This window comes from Phytophthora ramorum (genome assembly GCF_020800215.1).
Source record: "Phytophthora ramorum isolate Pr-102 chromosome Unknown Phyram_PR-102_s0004, whole genome shotgun sequence".
Taxonomy (NCBI): Eukaryota; Oomycota; class Peronosporomycetes; order Peronosporales; family Peronosporaceae; genus Phytophthora; species Phytophthora ramorum.
In genome coordinates this window covers 22400-49624 of record NW_027150650.1, presented here as the reverse complement: position 1 = coordinate 49624, position 27225 = coordinate 22400, and the positions used below count along the sequence as shown (strand labels likewise).

The following is a 27225-nucleotide window of genomic DNA, read 5'->3' as shown; positions in this document are numbered from 1 at the left end:
AACCGCCCCCAACCAGCACACCACCATCGGGACTCGCGACAGCGACTGACTAACAGCCCACACAGCACGAGGACTGCAGACACTACAGTACCAGCTAGTCTGCAAGGCGGAGACGCTCGCTGCTTGCAGCATTGGCAGCGACCTGGCGCGCTAACTGCTCACTCGCTGATGTGTATGTCCGCTTGGGTCCCGCCTAGTGCAATGGGTACAGCGTACCAGTTCGCTGGTCGTGTCTTTGTGGAGCAGGTAGTAGCAGCCTTGCAGTCAGCGCGGACTGCGGATGGCACTGGGCATCGAGGCAATGCATGGCTCACTGCTGCTTCAAAGTATAGTAGTTGCTGCCCGCCGCGTTAGCTGTCCACTGGATTGGTCGACCGGCTGTCTCGCTCGTTGTGAGCGCCGCGAGTCATTGACCTGAACTGTCTTTTTGAGCGGGTCCAATCGTGAGATCGGTGAAATGCCGCAGCTTGGCGTTCGCCACTCGCGCGTCTTTCGGGCGGTTAGTTACACACGAAGCAACTTTGCCTCTCGCCTCTCGTCCGCTGGGCTGGACGCTACACCGCAACCTGCACTGCAATGCAGACTCGTTACTGCCTTTAGTTTGGGGTCTTAGTCGGGGCCAGTGCCTCCGCTCGTGGGGCTGCACACACGCGCAACTGTCCACAGCGGATACTTTCACTCAACGCAAGCTAGTCTGGACGCTAGAGCGACCAACATGTACGCGCAGTGTGCGTGCGAGGCCAGATACTTTTCCGCCATCCGACAACAGCAGACGAGCTGCTGTCGCGCATTGTTGTGTGTCACCGACACGAATGAAACGATGCAGGTGTCGATCGTAAAGTATCTTCAATTATTGCGTGAAAACATTTTGAAAAATGGCACGCCTTGCACTTTGAGGTTCATGCTTACGCGGGGCCCAGCAGCGAGGCGTTCATGTCCTCCTTGCGGAGACCCACAGGGCGGTCTTTCAGCTTCACGTACCACTTGAAATAGATAAGGGGAAGCGTGACGACCAGCACGCCTGCAAGCACGAGGCTCTGCGTCCACGCCTTGGCCACGACGCTCACCGCGAGGATGTACAGCGCCAACTGCGCGATGACAATCAGTCCCGTGCACGCCAAATCGGCATGGTTCTCCGAGTCGATTTCGGAGATCACCTCCTGCGTGAAGCAGATGTGCTTGATTTTGTGCCAGGCACCTGGTGGCCGAGCAAAGCGGTAGAACCGCCGAAGTACTTTGTCAGACTCGGGTCGCGTCAGCAGGCACACGGTAACAGAGATGGCGCCGGAAATCGACGACGTGATCACGAAGGCTCGGAACTCCTCGAGAAGCGGGGCGAAGCTGTATAACGCATTGGAGAAACAACATAGTCAGTTCCGTGTAGGTCCCAGACAAAGCTGAACACCCACGAAAACGTACATGAAAATGGCGAACGCTGCGATGTACCCCGAGCAAATTCCAAACAGGCAGCTATACGCATTGAAGCGTGACCAGTACCAGGAAAAGAAGAATGGCCATATGAGACCTCCTGCCATGGCAATGGTCATGAAACCCCAAATGCGGTTGATTGTGCTCACATCTAGCGAAAGAAAGAGACCAGCCAACATCACAAATGCGGACGACAGGCGAGCGTGCCACAATAGCTGCCTCTCAGACGCCTTCTGGTTGATGAGCGCCTGGTAGATATCCACGGTCCAGTACGATGATGAACTGTTGATGGTCGTGTCGAACGTGGTAAGTGCTGCCGCTAACAGCGACGCCAGCACAAAGCCCTTCAGGCCAACGGGTAGCACCTTGTCAATCACGATCGGTACCACACGCTCCGGGCCCACCACCACGCCCACATGCTGCATCGAGTAATGGATACCCATCACAGCAATGCCACCGCTGAAAGCCCATCGCAGACTCAGGAACAGCATGGCCAGGAACGTCTGCGATCGCACTTCACGCTCCGACTTGGTTGCGAGCACGGTTTGGAGACCAGAACCAGCTGGACCGGACGCAGAGCGCATCATTTGCAGCAACGAATACGAGATCAGAATGAGACTGAACGAGTTGTACATGGAGTAGGAGGCCTCATCAGGTAAGTCAAGCGAGCTCGGCGGCACTGCAGATACCCACGCACTTCGCGTGGTGTTCACTTGGATGTACTTGGGCTCGTCCCGTATCGATTTCCCTGGAAGAAACACCGAGAACTGGTCTGGGAGCTGTACCATGAAGCCCATGACAGCAACGATGATGAACGAAGTGAAGATGAACACACTCTGGTACACGTCAGTGTACACAACAGTGGAGTAGCCGGATGCGACAGTGTACAGCATCGCCACCACCATCAACAGAGCCGCCGCCCAGAACTCCGACGGCAGCCCGCCCCACTCTGGCAGCTTCACAAACTCTGTGAAGAATTTTCCTGTTATCACCACATGAAACACGATTCCTTAATGTGAACCACCAAGCCACTATACGCATCAACAAAATCGCTGCTCACCTCCACCCACGGCAAAATACGTGGTTGCAAGTACACCACTTGTCAAAGATGTAACCGCGATGGTGGTTCGAAGCAGCACAGCGTCCAATCGAGTGCCAAAGCGAAATTTGATCCTGCATCCATTGAACAGCACTACGTGAGCACAAAGTACGCTCGCCTCCTCCTGCCTCGACGCACCATTCCCCTCTCGTCTTGACCGGACAGCGACGTGACAGTTTGCCAGTGTACGCCAACTGAAAAGCCAGGAACAGACACAGACCGCCGCGGATCTCGATGTACATGCCCTTGACGCCCAGCGCGTAGACCAGCGCCGTATTGATCATCGTGCCGGAGATGTCGATATACGAGCTCACATCGGCCACCGCCAGCGCGTACCAAGGGATGCGACGTCCCCCGAGGTAATATTCCTCGAGAACGTGGTCGTTATTGGCCGGTTTGTGGTTGTGAGAGGCGTTTGTGTGGTCTCGGGCTCCAGCGTCTACCAGCGCCTGGTGGTGCAGACGCGTCAGACGGAGCTTCTCTCTCGCGCGTTGCTCCCGGAAAGTGAAGAAGAGACCCACGAACAACACAGAGGACAGGTAGCCCACGCACAGCGCCAGGTCCAGCGAGCCGAGCGCCACCACGGGGCTCATGTCTACTCCAGGGAACTCCATGGTCAACTGAGATCGGTTTTGGAGGGGATACCATGTGGTTATAAATATGGTACAGTGTACCGCTGAAAAGATTACGCCGGCGAAATGCTTAGTCTGGGGGTGGGCTTGAAGTTGTGCTTGAAGCTGCACTTTGGCGGGTACGAGCGCAAAGTTCACTGGCTGTGGAAGTAGTGATCCTAACAAAATTCAATGGTTGTGGAAGTAGTGATCCTAACAGTGGTCGAATTGATCTTCGCAGCGGTGATTCAACATTCGTTTTTTTTATTGCGTGGTGGGACGAACCACTGCAGTCTCCAATTCACGTGGTCGCAAGAACGACAAAAACAATATAAAAATCAAGGATTCTAGGATAAAAATAAGACCCTCTCGGTACGCTATCAAATAGAAACACAACGTTGCGTTGCCACACGATTCTGTAAGAATGACATGGTGCACTGAATGCCTGGTTCTTCGTTAGGATAATTTCGACCAGAGTCCTCACTTCTCTTCTCATGTGATAGAGCTAGGTTAGCAACTGCTTGTCGTTGAAGCCTAGCAAAATTGTGAAAATTTCCTTTGTGATTCTGGATGGCACCTGATTGGGCGACCGGAGCGTACCCCAGGTACACTGGGGTACGTCTCATTAACACTGCGACGTGTGCCGTGCTAGTGTTTGTAAGTGGACGAGAGGCGGTGAGGTGGGCGAAGAGGAGAAACAAAGAAGACGAAGAGAACGCTGGCGTGAATTTTGAGCGCGGTGAAGCAGTGTAACCTCTGCCGTCGTGCCTTGTCAAACGTGCTTGCCTTGTGTCTGTCTGCATTGCTGGCGTAGCCAGTATTGGATGCTACGTTGGACGCGCATGTACGAATAGCTACAAAAGAATACATGTAGCAAGCGGCGAGCGCGCAGTTAGCGACGTGACTAAGCTGGTGGCCCGCATATCTATCTACACATCGCATCGCAATTGCAGTTCGAAACCACCATGTGGGCGGAGCAAAGCAGGAGGCGCTTGAAGACGTTTCGGAGTGCAGCCTGCACTGTGCAGGATAGAGCGCGTGAGAGGCACACACCGCCGTCAAGCTCAAGCTCAGAATTGTGCTTCGCGGCTGGAGCTCGAGGCCAGTGCGTGCACCGCCGTACCAGAGCTCTGGCCATCCAAAGCGCTTTTGTGGTCCACTTTGTGTACGTCAGTGGGATCGCCGCGAGCAGGCGAAAGTCTCCGGTCGCGTCTGCCCCGTTCAGCGCGGACGACGCACCGAAGACTAAACGACTGATGCATCGTGCCATTGCGCTTGCAACCGCTGCGGTCGAGTAGCTGTTAAACTGCAGGATCTGAATGGCAGTGCAAGAGCGCGAGATCGGGATGGGGCTGGGGCTGACAGCGAATGGCGACACCTCCAGCAACGCTGCCCGTGAGAAGATCCTGGGCCGTGTCCCTGGAGTTCAGCGAGCAAGCACTGCAGACTCGAAGGTGCCTTCTCTCTTCTGCACTTTTCACTTTCAACTGTGTTTCCTGCTGCCTTGATGCAGAAGCCAAGCTATTGTCATCACCTCCCCTGGGAAGACACCTGCTGCGTTGTCCATCGCCGCTGGAGGTTGGTGGTTGCTTGGATGATTGGCTGTTCGGATGTTGGTTGTTCCGATCTGTTGGTCAGAAGCTCTTGGTATGGCGAGAGGCGCTGTATTCATTGACTAGCTTTGTCGAAGCCAGTTGTGGTTGCGTGGAGAGGTTTCGCCCAAGCAACCTTAAAAAGACCTCAGATCTCCTCGCAAAGCAAGCAAGACAATGGATAAACTCAGCAGTTTCGTTGCATTGATCAATTGTATAAAAATGGTAGGGCGTGGACGCCCCTGGTTGCATGTGCACTTCGTACACTGGGAGCACAGACAGCTATCTGCAGCCCGTGGTCCCGACCGTCGCACCCTATTTGCTCGACTTTCTACTCGTTACTGGTGTCTCTCGGTTGGCAGAGCGCCAGCGCCGTCGTAGAACCTCAGTTCTTGTACATGTCATCTCGAATAATTTAAAACCTTCGGGCCCGGCAGAATACGCTGCAGCGGAGCAGTGAAAGATAGAGGCAGCGAGCCAGAACGCCGGTGGTCCTGCTCGCGAGCGGCACCACAACTACACGTAGTTGACCGGAATCATGCGTGGCCGCCGCAAATAGACAGCGCACGGACGCTGCAGCATCGCCTGATCTGCGCTGCGCTTGCGGGGCGAGTCCTTGTCCTTGCCCTCCTCCTCTTCCTCCTCTTCGGTCTCCTCGTCGTCGTCCCAGCTGGTCGTTGAACGGCGGCGCGAGCCCAGGATGATGTTGGTCTCCCGCGCGTGGCGCGTGATGATGCCATCCGGGATCCCGGCGGCCTGCAGCAGGCGGATGCGCTGGTTGGGCGAGAAGCGATGCACGCCCTCGACGCGCTCGGCCATCTCGCCCACCTTGGTCGTCCACGTGAACTCGGGCGTCTGCGCGAGGCCGATGGACGGGCCGCCCTTGTTGGACACGGCGCTGCCTCCCAGCCCGACGCCGAACTCGTGCACGGTGATGGTGGACCAGCTCACGCACTTCTTGGCGGCGGTGGAGGATGGGCTGCTGCAGCTACTGGCACTAGTGCTGCTGTAGTCTTCCTCTTCAGTTGAAGAAGGCTCGGGCTCCTCGGCCATGGCCTGGTCGAGGCTGGCCGGAGCACCGGCAAGGTGGTCACGTGCTGCTGGTGTTGTAGGGTGCAGTTGCTGGCGGAGGCTGCCGGTTCGTGGCGCGCAGCTCGGAGGAGAATTCATTGCTCGCTGCCACTGGGTGGGTGGGTGCGACGCACTTGCGCTCCTGCGGACGGAATGACGGAATGAGCGACGTTGGGTAGATGCGGACCGCCCGGGCTCCACGAAAGGCTCTCTCACATTCCGAGGGCGGCGTGCGTCCGCTACTCGTCCGCTACTCGTCCGCCTGAGTCGCGAGGTTCTAGCGGACGGAGGCGAGGTTTTACTCGAAAGGGCGTCAGTCGGTACGGACGAATTTCAGCGATGTGGATCGGTACAGTGTACCCGGCACGTCGGATGGTGGCGATAGCGAATCGCTGCGACCACCGACCGCGACTGTCGCACAGACGTCGCGAACGCCAAGAAGAGCAGAAACACGCACGCACGGCGCCGCGGTCTCGCTCACCTTGTCTGCACCGGTGCGGATGGCTGCAGCAGATGGAAGATGTCGTCGACACCGACAGCCATGAGGCAGTTTGCCAGCTCGCGGCGTTTAGACTGCTGGAAGTCGCAGCTGAAACATGCCGGACTGCCATCCTCGATATGTAACTGTTCGGCCGGTGCGTCGTCGCCTGCCAGACCGAATACGTATGATGGTTACAGCAGGCTCCTGCCACCGAACGCTCCCGTCAACGCAAAGTCGGAGCGATGACGCGCTGCCGATACGCAGCAGTGCTCCCCACTAGGCCAGCGCTAAGTGCCAGTGCTGATGCTGCCGAAGCCATCTCGTCTCGACAAATAGACGTCCCGCCGCATATGCTTTACTCGCTTTGGCTCGACGCCAAGTGAGCGCTCGTCGAATGTCAGTGTATCAATTGGTTTTAGTCGCAATTTGGGTTAATTCCTCACATATTATATATCACGGGTGCGTCCACTGAGTGGATGTATTACCGCGCCGAACGCTTCGACGGCGATGGCCCGCCATATCAAATCTGCGCGACACCAACTCGAAGTGGGACCACTTGGCAGGAGTGATGGTCTCCGCATTTTGCATTTTGCGATATCGCACCAGTGCGCAAGACCGCGCGCTCTGGGAGTTCAATGGCCACGCACCACCATAGCTAGACGCATTAAGGGCAGTACCGGTACTATAGTCGAAAGCAATGGCGGCTAGATGCCCATCCTAATTTGAACAGTGCAACAGCATTAACGGCGCAAAGCTACGTGTAGCATACCTTCACTAGTAGACTACCGGCATGGCCCTGTTATCGGTCCGTTTCCAGGTCGTTCTTGTAGCACCGGAAAGTGCCTCGGATGAGCTCCAGCTTCTCCGCCAATTGCGCCTCCTCACAGCTCCTCGTTAGTGCAATTTCCAATGGTGAAGACGGTGAGGACGAGGTCTTGGGGGGAGATGCCTCCTGTGCTGGTGAATGCCATGTGGATGTAGCCATTTCGATATCCTTGATCAATTGTTGGGGCTCCTTCCTCCTGAAAGTGGTGGAGACACAGAGTTTGCTGTGTCTATTTGGTGGTACTCGTGAGCTGCTGGGTCGGTCTTGTTGGGGGTTCCTGCTGCAAATGGAGATGTATGCTTCCATCAGAGCTGGGAACTGCTGAATGAGACCGAGGACGTCGCCATTCTGGAGCTCCGAATCGAAGAGGTTGAGGTGGTCTTGAAGCCTGCGGTCGGTTGCTGCACTGGGGCGTAAGAAGGACGTGTAGTGCTTAACCAGCGCCATGAACCGACTCGAGAACGCTGAATTCTGCACCTCCAGCGTCTTAACACAGTCAACCTGCTCTCGCTTAGAGCTTTCCAGCTGCGCAAGCTGCGCGCTGAGCTGCAGAATAGCAACGATCCATACGGTCAAAACTCTGCACTAGCCATCGATAGGAAGGGGCTATCGCGAACCTGTTGATTGCACTCGTTCTGCTGCTCAGCAAAGGTAGCTGCGTTTTCGAGCGCACGCTCCAGCTCATCACCGTATTGCCTCTGCTCCTTCATCGCCTCTTGTTGGTCTTCTAGTTGCTCGGAATGCCTCGCATTAGCTGCGACTTGAACCGAGTACGCATTCTCGACTGCAACTAGCCGGTCATTTTCAGCAGACAGATCGCGGATCAACGCTTGCTTCGCTTGCAAAGCATTCTCTTGGTTGGTTGCGTGCTGCTCAAGTGCATGGTACGCTTCGCATTCTGCGTCGGCGCGGCGAAGGTGTTCGTCTAAAGTCTGTATCTGCATCGCAAGCGCTTCAACCTCCGATGTGCGCTAGCCACACGAGCAAGAATTAGTGAAGCGATAGTACCCTCCCTGCCTACCATGTGAGCTCGCTTCTCACCTCCATTAGCTGCTGTCGGTGGTCTCGAATGTCGTCGTGGCGTTTCTTCATCTCGTCCTGACACATTTTTGCGGTGGCATCCAACATGGAGCATGCCTCTACAAGGTTGGTGCGCTCCCTTGCCCAGGAAGCAAGAGCTCGGTTGACTTCAACTTGCGCTCTCTCGCCGATTGCTGCCATTCGAGCGATCAATTCAGGAAAAGAGGGGCACAGCGAAGAGCATTGTGACGACGACCCATTATTATCCGTTGTGAGCGTGGTTAGTGCCTGGCAACACGTACGTAGCTCCAAGAGCACCGAGTGGTCCAGTAGGAACGCATGCTCGTCTGTGTCTGCGCTGGTCTCGTCATCGTCGCCAATCCCTTGTCGCTCAGAGGTCTCCACCGGCTTGTTCAGCATCATACGCAGCGCTGTCGATAGAGCTGCCTCCAATTCTGCTACCGCCTCCTCCACTTGATGGCAGTTTTGCTGCTTTGCTGCGATCTCCTGTAGTTGTTCGCTATTTTCCTGGACTTGTCCCTCCAAGCTCATTTGCACCTCTGCCAGCGTGTTCTCCAAGCGTTTCTTCTCTTTCAGTAGAGCAGCGCATTTCGTCTGCACTTCTTGACCATGGCGCTCTGCTGCGTCAACCTTCGCTTGCAAGGCTTCAATCCTTCCATCTGACGACTGAGCCGCATCGATCACTTGCTGCTGAACCAGAGCCTCCTTCTCTTTACACGCTTGCAGCTCAACTTCCAGCCGCCCCACTTTGTCCCGCGCTTTCTTCGCCTTGGCCACATATTTGTCCACAGACCCAAGCAGCTCCTCTTGCAGTGCATTCACTTCGTCGAGGTGTGACTGTTTCTTAGCACACGCGTCCAGCAAACTCTCGCTCTGCTGCTTGGACTCCGCATACTTCGTCGAGGTCGCGTCTAGCTGTTCTTGAAGCGCTTTGATCTTCCGTGCAGCATCCTCAAGCTTGGAATCCATCAGGTTGTGCGTTTTCGTAGCTGCTGCTAAGCGGCTCTGCAGGGCTTCTTCTGTGCGTTGTGCGCTGTTTGAAACACCCTCCAGCTGCATACGACGGCTGTCGTTTTGCTGCAATTGCAGTCGCACTTCATCGATCTGGGTGTGCAGCGCGGATTCCTGTTCGTGAAAGCGTTGAGCCATCTCGTCTTGCTGTTTTTGAGCGGTGGTAACGAGGTTCTTGGCCATGAGATGTTGCTGTTGCTCGTGTTCCAGCTGCTCCTGGATGGACAATACCAACTTACTCTTTTGCTCGACATCCTTCTCCTGCTCATAGATTGTGTGCCGCAGCTCAGCAAGCACGATAAGCAGCTCTTCGTGCCCTGTGACCTCAAAGTCCGTTGCTTTCAGGTGAACTGCTTCTTCGAGAACGCGGATATAGGCCCGTTGCTCGTTTAGGACACTCTCCAGATCACCTGAGGCAGTCACCTCGTCGTCGGAGACCCCGTCCGGCGGTAGTAGCTTCCCCATCCGATCGTTTTGAAACACTTGCAGCTCCACCAAAGCCTTCTCAATGCGCTTCGCCGCGAGTTCATACTTCTTCTTCTCCTTTTCAGCCTCCTTCACCTTACGCTCGAGCTCTCCTCGCTTTTGGCCAAGTGAAGCACCGGTAGATGGCGTACCGATCATCATTTGGGTCGCACGCTTCTGCTGTTCCAACGCTGTAGCTCGCGAGCTTGTCGGTGCTCTCGAACTGCCATCGATCGATTTCCTTCGCTGCGCACGAAGTTGCTCCAGCTGCAGCTTCTGGTCCTGTATCTGCTGCTTGTACGCGTCAATTTGCAGGTTCTGTTTCTCCAGTTCTTCGTACACGTGCGTCAACTCCATCGCCTGCTGACGGAGCTTCTTGGACAACGTCTCAATCGGGTGCACACTGGGCATCGGCTTGTCCGCGCTGTGGTTGGCCGATTGATCCTCGCTGTTTGATTTTGTCGACTGTGGACTGACAGCCTTCAACTTGGCGCCACCTACGGTCCTGGACAAGCCTTGCTTACTTGAGATTGACGCTGCGTGCCTAGGTATCATCGGGCGTCGAGTGCTGCTTGAATGAGGAAGAGGTGGAGGAGGTGGCGGAGGCGACAGAGCTTGGTTCCCTATTTCGCTCGGTTCCCTGCGAGAAGTTACAAACAAGTAGTCGAACATTTCACGTGAGAAATCTCCATCGTCTTCTGGTTGTAGTGGACTGTCCGTCGAGAACGTTGGTGTACTTGGTGGTCGCAGCATTTGAGCACTGAAAGCCCCGCGAGATGGCACAGCAGCATGGCTCACTTGCTTTCGACCGCCTCTTTTCATCGCTTTCGTGTTGCCAAGTGACATCGGTGGCGATGGCTGGCGAAGCCCATGAGCTTTCTCCATCCCGGTTCGTTTCGCCACCTTCGCCACCTGCGAATGTTCAGTCCCTCCTGTTTCGGACGCGACGGGCGTTTCGACCACCGTCATGAGAGCGGATCTTGGTAGACGGTCACTTCACTCGTTCCAACATGGAGATACTAAACCAGCAGCAAATGTGGACAGCTACACAAGTGCGCGCCTTGGCAGCCACAGGTCTGGCATCTTCTCATCTGCAGCCGTTCCTCCGACTTGTTTACAACGATCCAAAGACGCAGCGAGTGAGTGGTGACAGAAGGTCGCGAATCATTTTGGTGGAAAGCAGAGATGGGGGTGACGAGGTGGTCTGTAGACGACAGCGAGAACGAAGTGGGAAGTACACTGCAATGTGGGCGTCCTCGACCCATTTGGGACCATCGGGAGAGGTATTCAATCTCCACGCTGTGGTGGACTGGGTCGAGCTGCAACTCTGGAACCATTTCGACAATGGATTCGACGTATTTCTTGGTAAAGCGTCCGTCTCGCTGCATCAGCTTCAGGAGCAATGCAGTGATCCCATGACAAGAGAGAAAACACAAGACTCAGCAACGACTGGTGCCTTGTGGTTTCCACTGCAAACTTCCGAGGCGAACGGCTTGATGTCGCAGTTGAGTCTTCAGATCGAATGCAGTTTTACATCCGATCCAAAAGTACGTCGCGTTCGTGAGGAGATCCGACAGCGTCGGAAGCGAAAAGCGCGCGGGACGAAGAAGCGGTTAAAACAAAAGACGAAAACTGCAGGAGTTGGTGCGTTCGGTCGGCAAGAAGAAGCTTCTGAAAGTGGGGAGGATATTGATGAGAACGATTCGACCAGCATTGCCGATCCAGCGTTCGCCTTCACGCAGCCTTTTCTCCCAGTAGAATGGTCACTGGTTGCATCCACCAGCATCCGACAGCTCTTCTTCCACGTAAGTAGTCAATCTCTTGGAATTGTTCACTGCTTAACATGTTTACTATACGCAGTCGGAGGTTGAACGTCTTGCCAATTTTCGCGAGTTCGTCTTGTACGGTGACCTCGAACAGGAGCTGGATAATGATGAGGGTCTCCAGATCCACGAGGATCACCTCACAGCTTTCAAGACGTGCCAGTTTTCGGCGCAGTATCTCGACCACTGTGTGGAAAACCTGTCGCAACGCCTCCAGCACTACAGTGACGACCATCATGTCTTGGCCGATACGAGAGCGCAGCTGACAAGGAAAAACAAATCTTGGGTATGCCCATATTGCCTTCCTTCTTAACTTTTTTCAAGCTGATAGGAGCCTTATCGTACGTGAATGTCAATGCAGAAAGCCCAACGTCGACGCCTACAAAAGGAAAATGACGACTTGGATCTACTAATTGCGACGTACAAGCGCGTGCTAGAGAAGAATGGTGACGCGAAAGTCTCCGAAGATCACTTGAAACAGCCTGCTTCACCGACTCGGGGAGATTCTAGCTTTTCATTGCTTCCCGAATCGGTACTAGCGAGTCCGCCAAGTTCCCCGACACCTTCGCTTTCGCCGAAGAAGCCTGTTTTCTTAAAAACATGGGAAGAACGTGAGCGTGAGCGTCGATTGGAAAAAGAAGTTTCCAAAGCTCAGCGCATTGAAGAGGAGAAGCAGCGTTTTCTTCAGCGCGTGTTGAAGCGGCACCAACGAGAAGACTACGAGGCATTTATCTCGAAATTTGCCGAGAACCGAAAGCAACGAGCAGCACGACGAATCCAAGCGTTCTTCCGCAGTATCAAGAGCATCCTGCAAGTCCAACGATATGCAGTGGAGAACCATGCTGCAATACTTCTACAAGCCGTCTGGAAACGATTTGTGCACGTGAAGGAATATCCGCATCGAGTCGAATCACGAAAACAAGAAGCCGAGATGCTGCTGATGGCGCAAAGTGAAGGGGAGCTGCGGCAGTGGATGGCCGCCATGGAGCAGCAACAGCGCGAGGAAGCCATTGCTCGTGCCATGTCACCTCCTGAATCCATTCAGAGCAATGATAGCGCTCTCTCTCCGTTGACTTCACCTTCGAAGGAGATCGTTGACGCCCTCGTAGCAACGTGGCGCAAGTTGCACAGGGTCTTCGTACTTGCTCACAAAACGAAGGGGACGGACTATCACGCACTCTTCTCCGAAATCGATCTCCGAAAGGACGACGTCCTCGATCGCGCCGAGTTGAGGCTCGGCGCTAAAAGCTTCGGGGTGCGGCTTGACCGCAAAATCACTCGCGCGTGCGTCAGCCGAATTGATCCGCTCTCGCATCCAAGACTGCTTAGACTAACCTGAACTGTTTCACGTGTTGTACAGATTGATCACCCTAATCCGCACAAAGTGTGGGGCCCCATCCAAACCGCTTCTCGTGACGTTCGAGCAGTTCATGCAAGGCTTCGAATTGCTGCAGACAGAGGTGGAATTAGCGGATACCAAACGGTCTCCTGGCACAAAGCTTGAAAGCTTCACCGATGCAAGTGGCAAAGGAAACAATCCCCTTGATACAGGTGGTAATATGCTAACCGGTCAATCTCCGAATTCGCATCAAGACCAAGCAAACGATGACGAAGCGTTAGTCATGGCCGTACGGGCATTTAGAGCGGCGATTTACGAATCAGCAACGGCATTCCTGACAGTCTTGGGCAAATCTTCGACTGACTACCGAGCATTCCGTGATGCACTGGCCCACATCTTTTATGAATTCGACGCGGATAGGAATGGGGAGCTGGATGTGGACGAATTGGTGACCTGCATGTCGTCCTTCAATCTTCAGCTCAGCAGCGAAAACATCTCGCTGCTGCGGGAGTTATTCATCGGAGACCGTGAAAGCGACACCGTCGGTGCAGCGGAGTTCATTTCATTTGTGCTTGCCCACTCGTCTTCATCTTCTGACGAAGACGAACTTGGTCTCCTGGGCTACCGCATCAGGGAAGCGATCATGGCTCGTGTAAGTCAAGCTCAAGCTCAGGCCGAGAACATCGAAGATGCTGTACGCCTCGTGTTTGGAGCCGCGTACAAGCGGAAGGACCAACAACGGTGCTCGATTCAAGATTTTATGCGTGTTCTCGGACGACTGCGACTTGGCGTGACGCGGGCACAAATTGCTCGCCTTGTTGTGCGGCTTGACCGCGATGGAGATCGATCGATCTCGTTTGACGAACTGCTCATTTGGCTGCGAATGCGTTCCAAGCGTTTAGCTGACGGCGATTTGGCAGCTAGTCCCGGGCGAGCAACTGCATCGCAGATGGCACTGCAGATTGCAACGAAAAAGGCGAAGGCGCTACGAATTCTGCTGGATAACCTGGCATCTGGCAGCGGCTTCTCTGCATCGCTGGTGACACCTGGCCGCAGAAAAAACAACCTGACAGCTTTGTTTCGACAAATCGATCGCGACAACAGCGGCAAAATCAACCAAGAAGAATTGCAGACGTTTCTCGAAAGCCAAAATCTGCCTTCTATGGTCGGAGACGAGGTGCTGGCTCAACTGTGTGGTGTTTTAGCCTTGCCGCAATACTCAGCCGCCTCAGTAGCACACGAAATGATGGCTCTCCTTGACTTGAACGCCAACGGTGTCACCACACTCAAAGAATGGCTAACGTTCGCCCAGTATGAGAACACTGAAGATGGCGAAGACCCCGTCGTGATTGAAGCAATGCGCACAGCTCTTAAGGGCTCCGAAAATGATGACCCCGAGCGTCTGATGCTCTGGTTCAGCGAGCTACCTGGAGGTATGCAAGTCACCACAGCTCGAGCAGGAGAACCGGTTCAGATGAAAATACGCGTAGCAGAGTTCAAAACCGCACTACGTGCCAAGCTGGGAGGCGCACGTTCAATCTCCCTGCGCACAATTGATCGCGTTGTGGCGAGCCTTGATAAGGATAACAGTGGGTGGATCACGACCAGCGAGTTGTGTTCATGGGCATTCCCACCCCGAGACCTTGAAGAAATTCTCCGTCTTGTCATCAAGAGCTGGCAGATCGAGCACCAAAAGATCAGCCGTACAGACCTGGCTGCCGACTTGTACAAGCGCTTCGACGCAGACGGCAATGGCTGCCTCGCTGTACGTGAACTGCTTCAAGGGTTCATGTCCTTCGGTGTGATCCTGACCGAGTACGAGGCACGCGTGTTGCTGGTTGCCTTCGACTTGGATGGAGATAGCTGCTGGAGCAAATCCGAGTTCATGGCATTCGTGGACAAACTATTTCCAACGGAACCACTCGTAGACGAACCAGATGAGACAACGAAAATGATTCCGCCTGAGCCAGCAGAAACCCTCACTGTCCAAATATCTTCGCATGGGAGTGACCCTGGTGGCAATAGCAGCGCATTCAGTGACAGTGACTTGCTGGTCCAATCGGGGTCATCCAATGCGTTATCGTCACCAGCATATTCAGACGATGAGGAAGTCGGCGTGCGGCCCACTGAGTACAGCGAAGACTTCGACGATTAATTTGACATACATGTTATTGCCAGTACCCATGCATGCGTAACTGACCTTGCCTATAGAAGCCTGGTGCTTTCCTCGATGAATGAATCTCTTGCAACAGACTCCGCCCTTGCCTTGTGTGGTACGGTATGGTGCTCGCACCCTTGTACTACATGAATGAACGCATAAAATACAACCGTTGGCAGCCCGAGAAGTAGGAGTACGGTGGTGTAATCACCGTCGAAGTACAGCTGGGTCCACGGGTTGATCACGTAGTTTAGCAAGCCAAACGAAAAAGAGACCGTTGCGAGGAACGCTTGGAGGGTGCCATACAGCTCAGCAGGAAAACACATGACTGCAGCAAAGACACAAAACGATGACAAGTGGGATAACAGAGGTGAGGGATAATTCAAACATAGGAGCAACGTCAGCATATAGCCACTTACTGATGTACGCGAACTGCAAAGCATATAGACACGTCTGTGCCATCGCGTAAACAAAGAACATGGCAAGCTGTACACGAAGCGAAGGCACCAGTAGAAGCACGATAAAGAGCTGCACGAAGGCAATACAGGCTACGAAAATCACTTTGAATCCGTAGTGATCAATGACGTAGCCGACGATAGGAGAGTAACCAAAAGTCCCATTCACGAGAATTGGATAGAGGACATCCGTGAAGAGAGATGCGGAGCTGGTGTCGTCACCAGCAAGCTTCACCAACAAGCTTGGAATTGCCCCACCAGCAAACGCGAATATCAGCGAGACCCATCCGAACAAGAGAGCGAAGAACCACAAATCCTGTCGTTTGAGCTCTTCGCGCATGCCGTCTAATAGACCAATTGGTGTCTACAGTGTAGCAACAAATTGATCAGATGTACAAATCCACATCCACAAGTACACTACGAATCTTACTTTGATCCGAGGCTTCTCAACTTGGCAGAGAGGGATAGCGAGATAGTCGCGCGGCCTCGTGATGTTGTTCGTCGGAAATAACAAGATGCAGACAAAAGCGCACGCGCTAACCAGAATGCTGCCCAAATCAACATATCAGGACCAAAGCCAATTTCTCTGCAGAGAAGCAATCTTACCCGTAGACGCGGAAGAATACCGACCGCGTGATGCCGTGGACCCCCAACAACATATACACATACCCAGAGCAATTGAACAAACTGGATAGCGTGCTGCACACGACTCCTTGCACTTCATACAGTTGGAGGATCTGGAACGCCGCCAAATACGCGCCCATTCCTCCCGCACCCACCAGTGAATACCCCGCAATGATCCACGCTCCACTCCCAGTGTGAGAATCCCCGAACGACAGTGCGAAGTTCCCTACTGCCGACAGTGTGAGTCCCAGCAAAATGGTAGCTCGAGGCCCTACCAAATCCAGGAACACTCCAAAGAAAGCATTGGCTGCGCTAAGGCACAGAAATCCCGTCGAGAACACATATTGTAGTCGGATTTCCTGCGCGGAACACAGAATGCCACCGGCACCTTCCTGTTGTTCCTCTTCCGTGCAGAGCTCCGCCCACTGATTCTCCCTCACGAGCGTCGAATACACGGGACCAAACCTGCCAGTTTAGCAACCGAGTATGCAGAGTCAGTTGCCACTACTAAAATACAGTAATTTAACAGCAACTTCTACCCTAAGATGAGGCCCCCGGACGTGAAGAACACAAGGAAGGCCGAAACCATGAACATGACCTCCTTGGACAGCTGCCACCTGTCTTGTAATCCATGTCCCTGTTCCGCTTCACGGTACGTCAGCAGCTCGTCCTCCTCCAGCATCTTCACCTCTTCAGCTTCAACTTTCTCGTCCTCCGGTGGCGATTCCTCTCTTTTGGTCACAGCTCCAGCATCAACCTGTATCGTCTTGTACTGCCCTTCCACGTCCTCATTGACGATGTGAGCGTCCACGTACGCGACGAGCAGCGACAAGTCGCTCGTGCTCTCCACCAGTTTCCCCGCTGGTCGATGGGTACTCGCACAGCGCGCGCTTTGGTGCACCACGGGAACGGAGTCGATGGAGCTGCGTCTCCGCAGCTCGGCAGTGGACGCGCGGCGCGTGCGCGGGCCCTTGAGATCCCAGAGCGCGCGGTCCTGCAGCATCTGCAGCGCGATGTAGCGCTGCGTCGGCATCGGAGCGAGCACGCGGAATGCGTGGGGCCCTCTTTTTGGAGCGGAAACCTCGTAGACCATCACTCCCGTTAAGCGAGTTGTAGTCGCGCAGACTTAATATGGAGGGCCATCACGTCGACGAGGAGCTCTTCGCTCATTTGCATCCACTGAGTGGACGCACCTGTGAGAGGTGATGTATGAGGAATTAACCCAAATCGCGGTGGAATGGTATACTTGAAGGGCGAACAGGCTGCCTGCATGGGCAGACATCCAACCGACCCAGGCTTTGCAGACATCAGCACGGCACTTAGCGCTGGCCTAGTGGGGAGCACTGCTGCGTATCGGCAGCGCGTCATCGCTCCGACTTTGCGTTGACGGGAGCGTTCGGTGGCAGGAGCCTGCTGTAACCATCATAAGTATTCGGTCTGGCAGGCGACGACGCACCGGCCGAACAGTTACACATCGAGGATGGCAGTCCGGCATGTTTCAGCTGCGACTTCCAGCAGTCTAAACGCCTCGAGCTGGCAAACTGCCTCATGGCTGTCGGTGTCGACGACGTCTTCCATCTGCTGCAGCCATCCGCACCGGTGCAGACAAGGTGAGCGAGACCGCGGCGCCGTGCGTGCGTGTTTCTGCTCTTCTTGGCGTTCGCGACGTCTGTGCGACAGTCGCGGTCGGTGGTCGCAGCGATTCACTATCGCCACCATCCGACGTGCCGGGTACACTGTACCGATCCACATCGCTGAAATTCGTCCGTACCGACTGACGCCCTTTCGAGTAAAACCTCGCCTCCGTCCGCTAGAACCTCGCGACTCAGGCGGACGAGTAGCGGACGAGTAGCGGACGCACGCCGCCCTCGGAATGTGAGAGAGCCTTTCGTGGAGCCCGGGCGGTCCGCATCTACCCAACGTCGCTCATTCCGTCATTCCGTCCGCAGCAGCGCAAGTGCGTCGCACCCACCCACCCAGTGGCAGCGAGCAATGAATTCTCCTCCGAGCTGCGCGCCACGAACCGGCAGCCTCCGCCAGCAACTGCACCCTACAACACCAGCAGCACGTGACCAGCTTGCCGGTGCTCCGGCCAGCCTCGACCAGGCCATGGCCGAGGAGCCCGAGCCTTCTTCAACTGAAGAGGAAGACTACAGCAGCACTAGTGCCAGTAGCTGCAGCAGCCCATCCTCCACCGCCGCCAAGAAGTGCGTGAGCTGGTCCACCATCACCGTGCACGAGTTCGGCGTCGGGCTGGGAGGCAGCGCCGTGTCCAACAAGGGCGGCCCGTCCATCGGCCTCGCGCAGACGCCCGAGTTCACGTGGACGACCAAGGTGGGCGAGATGGCCGAGCGCGTCGAGGGCGTGCATCGCTTCTCGCCCAACCAGCGCATCCGCCTGCTGCAGGCCGCCGGGATCCCGGATGGCATCATCACGCGCCACGCGCGGGAGACCAACATCATCCTGGGCTCGCGCCGCCGTTCAACGACCAGCTGGGACGATGACGAGGAGACCGAAGAGGAGGAAGAGGAGGAGGGCAAGGACAAGGACTCGCCCCGCAAGCGCAGCGCAGATCAGGCGATGCTGCAGCGTCCGTGCGCTGTCTATTTGCGGCGGCCACGCATGATCCCGGTCAACTACGTGTAGTTGTGGTGCCGCTCGCGAGCAGGACCACCGGCATTCTGGCTCGCTGCCTCTATCTTTCACTGCTCCGCTGCAGCGTATTCTGCCGGGCCCGAAGGTTTTAAATTATTCGAGATGACATGTACAAGAACTGAGGTTCTACGACGGCGCTGGCGCTCTGCCAGCCGAGAGACACCAGTAACGAGTAGAAAGTCGAGCAAATAGGGTGCGACGGCCGGGACCACGGGCTGCAGATAGCTGTCTGTGCTCCCAGTGTACGAAGTGCACATGCAATCAGGGGCGTCCACGCCCTACCATTTTTATACAATTGATCAATGCAACGAAACTGCTGAGTTTATCCATTGTCTTGCTTGCTTTTGCGAGGAGATCTGAGGTCTTTTTAAGGTTGCTTGGGCGAAACCTCTCCACGCAACCACAACTGGCTTGGACAAAGCTAGTCAATGAATACAGCGCCTCTCGTCATACCAAGAGCTTCTGACCAACAGATCGGAACAACCAACATCCGAACAGCCAATCATCCAAGCAACCACAAACCTCCAGCGGCGATGGACAACGCAGCAGGAGTCTTCCCAGGGGAGGTGATGACAATAGCTTGGCTTCTGCATCAAGGCAGCAGGAAACGCAGTTGAAAATGAAAAGTGCAGAAGAGAGAAGGCACCTTCGAGTCTGCAGTGCTTGCTCGCTGAACTCCAGGGACACGGCCCAGGATCTTCTCACGGCAGCGTTGCTGGAGGTATCGCCATTCGCTGTCAGCCCCAGCCCCATCCCGATCTCGCGCTCTTGCACTGCCATTCAGATCCTGCAGTTTAACAGCTACTCGACCGCAGCGGTTCCAAGCGCAATGGCACGATGCATCAGTCGTTTAGTCTTCGGTGCGTCGTCCGCGCTGAACGGGGCAGACGCGACCGGAGACTTTCGCCTGCTCGCGGCGATCCCACTGACGTACACAAAGTGGACCACAAAAGCGCTTTGGATGGCCAGAGCTCTGGTACGGCGGTGCACGCACTGGCCTCGAGCTCCAGCCGCGAAGCACAATTCCGAGCTTGAGCTTGACGGCGGTGTGTGCCTGGGTTGGGCTGGACAACCACGGCGGTGGTGCCTCTCACGCGCTCTATCCTGCACAGTGCAGGCTGCACTCCGAAACGTCTTCAAGCGCCTCCTGCTTTGCTCCGCCCACATGGTGGTTTCGAACTGCAATTGCGATGCGATGTGTAGATATGCGGGCCACCAGCTTAGTCACGTCGGCTAACTGCGCGCTCGCCGCTTGCTACATGTATTCTTTTGTAGCCATTCGTACATGCGCGTCCAACGTAGCATCCAATACTGGCTACGCCTGCAATGCAGACAGACACAAAGCAAGCACGTTTGACCAGGCACGACGGCAGAGGTTACACTGCTTCACCGCGCTCAAAATTCACGCCAGCGTTCTCTTCGTCTTCTTTGATTCTCCTCTTCGCCCACCTCACCGCCTCTCGTCCACTTACAAACACTAGCACGGCACACGTCGCAGGGTCCAATGGACCCTTGGGTACCACAAATAGTAAAATATCGTTGTGCAGCTCGACTTCAAGCCCATATTATCGTGAACATTGACCGCATCAATAGAAGGCGCACTTCAGGGTCATCTTGAGGGTCAAATTTCCTCGCGATGGGCCCCATGGGTCGACAATGAACAATAATTTGTTCTTGTCCGTGTCCGTGGTACGGTTGCTGCAGCAAATAAATGTATGTCTGTGATGAATCCACTGTGCCCACACGAACACAACAGCTAAAGCAAGGGTTTATCAAGCCCATGTTGCATTGCTATCCCCGATTTTTCGCTACGCTACTTGTTCACAATACCCAAAACTAACATTTAAAGTTATTCATTCCAATTTTTCGACTCCTAATACGCAAATGAGCTCAATTTTCTGGTATACAGGCATGAATACCGACTCGTTGGGCATGTAGATACACTAAATTGCTGCCGACGTCTAACGGGAGAGATACAGGACCTGCTTCAAGCAGGCTGCTTGTGAATTAGTCTCCGATAACACGTACTTGAAGTCAAACCACAAAACTTTAAGCAGCTGTGAGACAATCACGCCTTATTGTAATCAAGTGTGCACGCGTCACAGCCAAATCTTCAGAATAGGGACATGACACAAATGTTCTCAATAGACCTTCCCCCCCCAAAATACTGCTGCTGTCAAGATAATGAAATCCAATATACCCAAAATACTGTTGCTCGCCGGTGTTGCGTCCCCGCTAGCATGCATCACCTGTTCAGCCAGCTAGAGCTCGCTTGCAAAATGCCGCAGCATATTGTGCCTCAGGTACTCTTTGAACCGACAACTCCATTCATGTGGACCGGCCGCGTTTCATTCGTGTCGATGACAGACAACGATGTGCGACAGCAGCTCGTCTTGTCGGATGTCGGAAAAGTATCTGGCCTCGCACGCACACTGCGCGTACATGTTGGTCGTTCTGGCGTCCAGACTAGCTTGCGTTGAGTGAAAGTATCCGCTGTGGACAGTTGCGCGTGTGTGCAGCCCCCACGAGCGGAGGCACTGGCCCCGACTAAGACCCCAAACTAAAGTCAGTAACGAGTCTGCATTGCAGTGCAGGTTGCGGTGTAGCGTCCAGTCCGGCGGACGAGAGGCGAGAGGCAAAGTTGCTTCGTGTGTAACTAACCGCCCGAAAGACGCGCGAGTGGCGAACGCCAAGCTGCGGCATTTCACCGATCTCACGATTGGACCCGCTCAAAAAGACAGTTCAGGTCAATGACTCGCGGTGCTCACAACGAGCGAGACAGCCGGTCGACCAATCCAGTGGACAGCTAACGCGGCGGGCGGCAACTACTATACTTTGAAGCAGCAGTGAGCCATGCATTGCCTCGATGCCCAGTGCCATCCGCAGTCCGCGCTGACTGCAAGGCTGCTACTACCTGCTCCACAAAGACACGACCAGCGAACTGGTACGCTGTACCCATTGCACTAGGCGGGACCCAAGCGGACATACACATCAGCGAGTGAGCAGTTAGCGCGCCAGGTCGCTGCCAATGCTGCAAGCAGCGAGCGTCTCCGCCTTGCAGACTAGCTGGTACTGTAGTGTCTGCAGTCCTCGTGCTGTGTGGGCTGTTAGTCAGTCGCTGTCGCGAGTCCCGATGGTGGTGTGCTGGTTGGCGGCGCCAGAGCGGACGGTGATTGGGGTTCGGTCCGCTCGGCGGACGAAAACCGGGCGAATTGCAGTCAAGTGCGCATCAGACGGGCGTGACGTCCGCCCGCCGTCCACTGCACCAGATACAAGGGAGTCACATCCCAAAACAAACCAGAGTCAAAACAGCCAGCGGCGCAGCGAAGCAGCACAACCCGAAGCGCGGACCGACCACCAAGCAAAGCACAGCAGCAGCAACGCTCCCCAACCTTCTCCCCACACCCCACCACAGAGAAAGCCATGGCACCCAAAGACGTAGCAGACGTCTACGAAGGGGACGACGTCCCCCTCCACCAGCAGCTCCTGGTTCCCTCTGCGACGCCCAAGAGCTCCTCCACCCGCACTGAAGCCACCTCGACCGCCACTGCGCCTGCCTCACCCGAGCGACGCTTGAAGCGCCAGCGCAGCGCGTCCATCGCGAGCGAGGACGAGGCGTCCCCCGAGAAGACGAAGAAGCGCCTGCGCTGGTCCACCATCACCATCCACGAGTTCGGCGTGGGTCTCGGCGGCAGCTCGGTGCCCGGCAAGGGCGGTCCGTCCATCGGCCTGAGCGACAAGCCCGAGTTCACTTGGACCACGAAGGTTGGCCACATGGCCGAGTGCGTGGAAGGCGTGCACCGCTTCACGCCCGAGGAGCGCGTGCGGTTGCTGGAGAACGCGGGCGTGAGCGATGGCATGATCCTACGGTTCTCCCGGGAAGCGAGCATCATCAACTGCTCGCGCCGGAGAACGCTCGTGGAGGACATCGCCGAGAGGAAAGAGGCCAGGAGGCAGCGACGGCAGCAGCAGAGGCTCGAGTCGCCCCGCCCGGTGCTGGAGCGCCCGTGCTCCCCCTCCACCTCGTTCCTCAACCACCCGCACATGATCCCAGTCAACTACGTGTAACTCGACCGATGTAACCAAGCAAGTGACCACCAGCGCACCCAGGATACGGATTCCCCGTGCTTGGCGTACTTACAACGCGTCGTCGGAAAGGCGTTGATCGACGGACTGCCGTGTGAGCGAGGAAGAGCTTAAGTTATTTGATCTTTATTATAGGATATCGCTATCAATACAAGCTGCATGCATGAAAAATATTCGAGTTGTCAGCGGGGGTGATCTCGTGGTCTCTGCCAGTGCCGCGTTCCCCATTTGAAGCCACGACGACATGTCCGTCGGTAATGTCGCTGCCAGGGCCAGTATCCAGTCAGCCACCGGAACCTTATTCCCCCTTATTCAAAAGCGGAGATCACCACCACTCGCTGCAGCAGTAAATGGCATTCGTCCATTGAGCCAGGAATATCGGGCCGGACGTACTTGCAGCGAGGATCTTGCTCGCGCGAGGACGCTTCGCACTGGCCTGCCTGCATTTTAGTACAAGTATGTCGCTTGAAGTAGGGGGCGGGTTCTAATTTCGGTTCGGAGGCCGCTATCTCCAGGGAGTGGACAGCGTTTCGGCAGAAATATTGACCTAGAAGGCGTTAGAGTGACGGGCATATAGCACACTTGGTTTCCACAGGCACTGCCAGCAATAGTTGACGCCGGTAGTGCTGCTGCAATGCAGCCTGCATGGCATGATTGCTGCCGCCAGCCAACGCGCCCAGCAAGTGATTTCATTTTATGCACCACATCTCGGCATTTGACCCCGAGCTTTTCGAGCGCGTCGCCAGCTGGCATCATGCTGCTTCTGGACGGGATCTGTTGGCCCCATCGACACCATGACTGAAAACGGCCAAGGGTCTGCTGCACACCGCAGGGCAGACCGATGCAGTAAGGTATGCAGCAAGGCATGCAGCCCAATGCAGCCCGTGCTGGGTGAAGCGCGCGCTCGGCGGTGTCGCTGTCTTGAAGCCATTTGCCGTGCTCGTCACGGCTCTGCGCCGGATATTCAGATTACGCGATACGTCCGCTGGCGGGCGGACGCGGCAGTGGACGACGTTGAACCGCGCTCTGACTGGCACACAGGTCGCGCACTTGGCGTTTGTAAGGGGACGGCGGCGGACGGGATCCACCAAATCATCGCATGGCGGCGCGAGGTAGTGGCGAGTGAACGCAAGCCAGCGGGTGGCAGGCAGCAAGCGGCGGGCGGGTGGGGGACGCTGGAACCCTCGGCTTGGGCGCCTTCTGGGCTTTCTCCACTTCCCGCTTCCAGATCCACCCGCCCGCAGCCATGGCGACCAAGAGCGTGCGCTGGTCGACCGTCACGGTGTACGAGTTCCCAGTGGGCATGGGCGGCAGCGCCGTGCCTCGACGCGGCGGGCCGGCGGTGGGGCTCACGGGCGCCCCCCAAAGCGTGTGGAGCACGTCCGTGGACGCGGCGCAGCGCGAGTTGGCGACGGAGGAGGCAGCGCTTCGACTACAGGCGCAGAGCAGGCAGGCGCATCGGCATCGGAGACGCGTGCGCTGGCTCAAGCCGCTGGAGCGCATCGTGATGCTGGAGAAGGCCGGCTACAGCGAGGAGCGCATCTACCGCATGCTCATGGAATCGTCCAGCATCGCCCAGTCGCGGCGTCTGAGTCTGCGCGTGGCTTCGCTCCAGTGCGCGGCGTGAGTTGTCGCCCACAGAAGATGAAGGCCGACACGGATCGAACCGACGAGCAGAGGCGAAGACCGTATTGTACAAGATAATTTATGAGAATTTAGTGAGCGAGCGCTTGCGGCGGACGTGTAATGACTAGTTACGTTGGCATGTTGCCGCGAAGGAAATGACTGCCAGGCTGCCAACTCACCGAGTGCTGCAGCTTGAGCAACATCCTGGTGGCTTTGAACGAGTCTCACTGTGGCGATAACAATACGAACCGATGCCCAGCGATACCAACAAGACCTCCGTACTTGGTAAATAGTCGTTCATTCATCCTTACTCTACTGGGTTTGCGTCTATTCGGCTCGCTAGGCGCCAGAACTTGCGCCTCGTCCTTCATGCGGCCACTTGCCGCTGCATCGAGACGCAGAGCCTCCTGGACATGGCGATATCCGAGCTCTCCATCATCATGCGGTAGATGCGCTCCTCGCTACAGCCGGCCTTGGTCAGCATCGTGATGCGCTCCAGCGGCTTGAGCCAACGTACGCGGCGGGCGCGTTGTACGCGGCGTTTGCGCTGCTGTCTGCATTCGGCGCTCTCCTTGAGCTCGGCGTCGGCGGCAGAGCAGGAGGAGCCAGGCTTGGTGAGCGCCAGGTCCCCGCAGTGCCGCACCTTGTCCAGCGTCGTGCTCCAGACCTGCTGCGGCTCGCGCGCCAGGCCGATGGACGGGCCCCCGCGGCGGGGCACGGCACTGCCGCCTAGCGCCACGCCGAACTCGTACACGGTCACGGTGGACCACCGCACGCACTTGGTCGCCTTCATGTTTGTGTGGGGAGAGAGTCCGGGGCGTCGAGGCCTCGGGGGCTTGGCTTGCGGTGGGGGGCGAGGGCGAACAAGAATGGCAGAAACCCAAGAGCCAAGAACGGAACGGGAGCGCGCACTCTCTTTCCCTCTCGTCGCTCTCGTTCTCGCTCCTTTTCGGGCGCCATACTCAGACACAAAGGCCCGTCACTAAACGACCGCCACCTGCCCCTGCCCCCTTCTGTCGACGCCCGTACTGGCTCCGATGGCTGGGCCGCATTTGGGCGTTGTACGACTACCGAATTCGTTGCCGCACTGCAACATCTAAATGTCATTAAGTTATTGAAGGTAAATTCAGTTTAGACAGTAAAAATAACTGTATCGACGGAATGCACGCATGCAATATTCAAGGGAATCGGATATATCTTTTGCTTCTGGGACGGGGATATGCGACGGTGGGACGCACCTAGCAGGGTAATCCCAGTACATGACGAAACGCGCTGACAGCAGACGACCAAAGGCACGATGAAGCGCCGGATGGGCAGCGGCGCGCGGAAGCGTCTGGGCGCATACGAGAAGCACGCAGAGATCGGGCGCGGCACCTACGGCACCGTGTACCTAGGGTATCACGCCGACTCCCGGGCGCGCGTGGCCATCAAAAAGGTGCTGGGGCCGCTGGCGGCGGGGCGCCACGAGGCCGACGTCCTCGCCCTGTGTCAAGGCGCCAAGCACGTGGTGCAGGTGCGTTGCCAACTGGCACCAATTGGTTTATGGCTTTCCAGGTGACTGGGCTGCTTGTAGCTGACTTTTTGCGGCTTCGGGGCGCGAATTGTAGCTGCTGGAGGCCGTGGAGGTCAAGGACAAGCTGTTTCTGGTTATGGAGTTCATGGACAGCGATCTGGAGACGCTGATTGGCGCCACGGAGAGCGTCCCGCAGCTCAACGTGGCGCAGGTCAGGGCGCACTTGAAGATGCTGCTGCAGGGCGTCGAGGAGCTCCACTCTCGCGGAATTTTGCACCGTGATTTGAAGCCCAACAACCTGTTGCTGTCCAAGACGCAGCACTGCGCCAAGATCACAGATTTCGGCATGGCGACGGTGATCGAGAAGGAGAGCGAGGAGGAGGATGGAGATACGGATGTGGACGATGCATCCGCGGAGAAGAAGAGGCCCAAGAGGTCGGTGCAGGTCGTGACGAGAGCGTACCGAGCGCCCGAGATCTTTTTTGGCGAAGAGAGGTATGGCTTTGAAGTGGACATGTGGTCGGTCGGATGCATCTTTGCTGAGATGTTGCTGCGACGGCCACTGGCCGACGGGTCCTCGGATATTGACCAGCTCAGCAAGATCTTCGCTGCATTGGGCTCACCGGCCGAGAACGGATGGGAGGAGGCGAGCCAGTTGCCCTTCTTCCTCCGATTCAAGGACACGAACCCTACGCCGCTGGCTGGGCAGTTCTCGATGCTGTCGCCAGCGGGCGTCGACCTGTTGGCTCAAATGCTGCAGCTCAACCCGAAGAAGCGCATCTCAGTGCGCAAGGCGCTCCAGCACGAGTTCTTCAGCGAGAAGCCCGAGCCAGCAGCCCCTGCTGATCTGATCATCGTGGATGCCCCTGACCGTGTCGAGCCCCCTGTCATCGACGGCACGGACGTCATCGTCGCGGAAGATTCTAGCCATACCTTTATGATCAAAGGCCGACGGCTTTTGTAGACAAAACATGTAAGCAAGGCGTGTCAGTGTCACAAGCAAGGATGCGTATTGCCGTTAAGCGACCCACAAGCAGGTCCAATCTCTAAAGCGACCGTAGTGGACACGCGCGATCTCTCATAGTGCGTTGCTAACTCTAACCGAGACGCGCAGGACGACCGACGCCACTGCACCTTATCCCTTCTTGATCTTGGCCTCGTTAAAAATCACGTGCTGCCGGACAATCGGGTCGTACTGCAGCAAAAAGACGCAATGATCCCGTCAATAAGAGCGCCAACACCGTTGGGTAAATGGCTGCCTTCCCTACCTTGCGGAGCGAGAGCTTCCTCGTGACGTTGCGCGGGTTCTTGGTCGTAGTGT

At 56.1% G+C, this 27225-nt stretch overlaps 10 protein-coding genes across 10 annotated transcripts; 5 read left to right on the top strand and 5 right to left on the bottom strand.

Annotated features, from left to right (window-relative positions):
- Positions 1-905: 905 nt before the first annotated feature.
- On the bottom strand, positions 906-3141 carry KRP23_4795 (Sodium/glucose cotransporter 5; the record flags this gene model as incomplete). Its single annotated transcript, XM_067889795.1, has 4 exons — positions 906-1341; positions 1420-2410; positions 2489-2601; positions 2666-3141. 4 exons carry the CDS (start codon positions 3139-3141, stop codon positions 906-908), a joined length of 2016 nt encoding a protein of 671 aa, XP_067746397.1.
- Positions 3142-5246: 2105 nt separating this feature from the next.
- On the bottom strand, positions 5247-5900 carry KRP23_4794 (uncharacterized protein; the record flags this gene model as incomplete). The annotated part of the gene is made up of 1 exon (XM_067889794.1): positions 5247-5900. The coding sequence occupies one exon, from the start codon at positions 5898-5900 to the stop codon at positions 5247-5249; it is 654 nt and encodes a 217-aa protein (XP_067746396.1).
- A 1181-nt stretch (positions 5901-7081) lies between these two features.
- KRP23_4793 (uncharacterized protein) lies at positions 7082-10036 on the bottom strand (the record flags this gene model as incomplete). The annotated part of the gene is made up of 4 exons (XM_067889793.1): positions 7082-7654; positions 7726-8079; positions 8150-8322; positions 8431-10036. 4 exons carry the CDS (start codon positions 10034-10036, stop codon positions 7082-7084), a joined length of 2706 nt encoding a protein of 901 aa, XP_067746395.1.
- An 833-nt stretch (positions 10037-10869) lies between these two features.
- On the top strand, positions 10870-14942 carry KRP23_4792 (uncharacterized protein; the record flags this gene model as incomplete). Its single annotated transcript, XM_067889792.1, has 4 exons — positions 10870-11430; positions 11486-11734; positions 11810-12732; positions 12809-14942. 4 exons carry the CDS (start codon positions 10870-10872, stop codon positions 14940-14942), a joined length of 3867 nt encoding a protein of 1288 aa, XP_067746394.1.
- Positions 14943-14992: 50 nt separating this feature from the next.
- KRP23_4791 (Protein FMP42) lies at positions 14993-17057 on the bottom strand (the record flags this gene model as incomplete). Its single annotated transcript, XM_067889791.1, has 5 exons — positions 14993-15273; positions 15365-15764; positions 15831-15948; positions 16007-16489; positions 16564-17057. The coding sequence occupies 5 exons, from the start codon at positions 17055-17057 to the stop codon at positions 14993-14995; spliced, it is 1776 nt and encodes a 591-aa protein (XP_067746393.1).
- Positions 17058-18016: 959 nt separating this feature from the next.
- On the top strand, positions 18017-18670 carry KRP23_4790 (uncharacterized protein; the record flags this gene model as incomplete). The annotated part of the gene is made up of 1 exon (XM_067889790.1): positions 18017-18670. One exon carries the CDS (start codon positions 18017-18019, stop codon positions 18668-18670), a length of 654 nt encoding a protein of 217 aa, XP_067746392.1.
- A 3432-nt stretch (positions 18671-22102) lies between these two features.
- Positions 22103-22747, top strand: KRP23_4789 (uncharacterized protein; the record flags this gene model as incomplete). Its single annotated transcript, XM_067889789.1, has 1 exon — positions 22103-22747. One exon carries the CDS (start codon positions 22103-22105, stop codon positions 22745-22747), a length of 645 nt encoding a protein of 214 aa, XP_067746391.1.
- Positions 22748-24011: 1264 nt separating this feature from the next.
- Positions 24012-24392, top strand: KRP23_4788 (uncharacterized protein; the record flags this gene model as incomplete). The annotated part of the gene is made up of 1 exon (XM_067889788.1): positions 24012-24392. One exon carries the CDS (start codon positions 24012-24014, stop codon positions 24390-24392), a length of 381 nt encoding a protein of 126 aa, XP_067746390.1.
- A 366-nt stretch (positions 24393-24758) lies between these two features.
- Positions 24759-25184, bottom strand: KRP23_4787 (uncharacterized protein; the record flags this gene model as incomplete). The annotated part of the gene is made up of 1 exon (XM_067889786.1): positions 24759-25184. The coding sequence occupies one exon, from the start codon at positions 25182-25184 to the stop codon at positions 24759-24761; it is 426 nt and encodes a 141-aa protein (XP_067746389.1).
- Positions 25185-25688: 504 nt separating this feature from the next.
- KRP23_4786 (Cyclin-dependent kinase D-3) lies at positions 25689-26868 on the top strand (the record flags this gene model as incomplete). The annotated part of the gene is made up of 2 exons (XM_067889785.1): positions 25689-25904; positions 25999-26868. 2 exons carry the CDS (start codon positions 25689-25691, stop codon positions 26866-26868), a joined length of 1086 nt encoding a protein of 361 aa, XP_067746388.1.
- Positions 26869-27225: the final 357 nt, after the last annotated feature.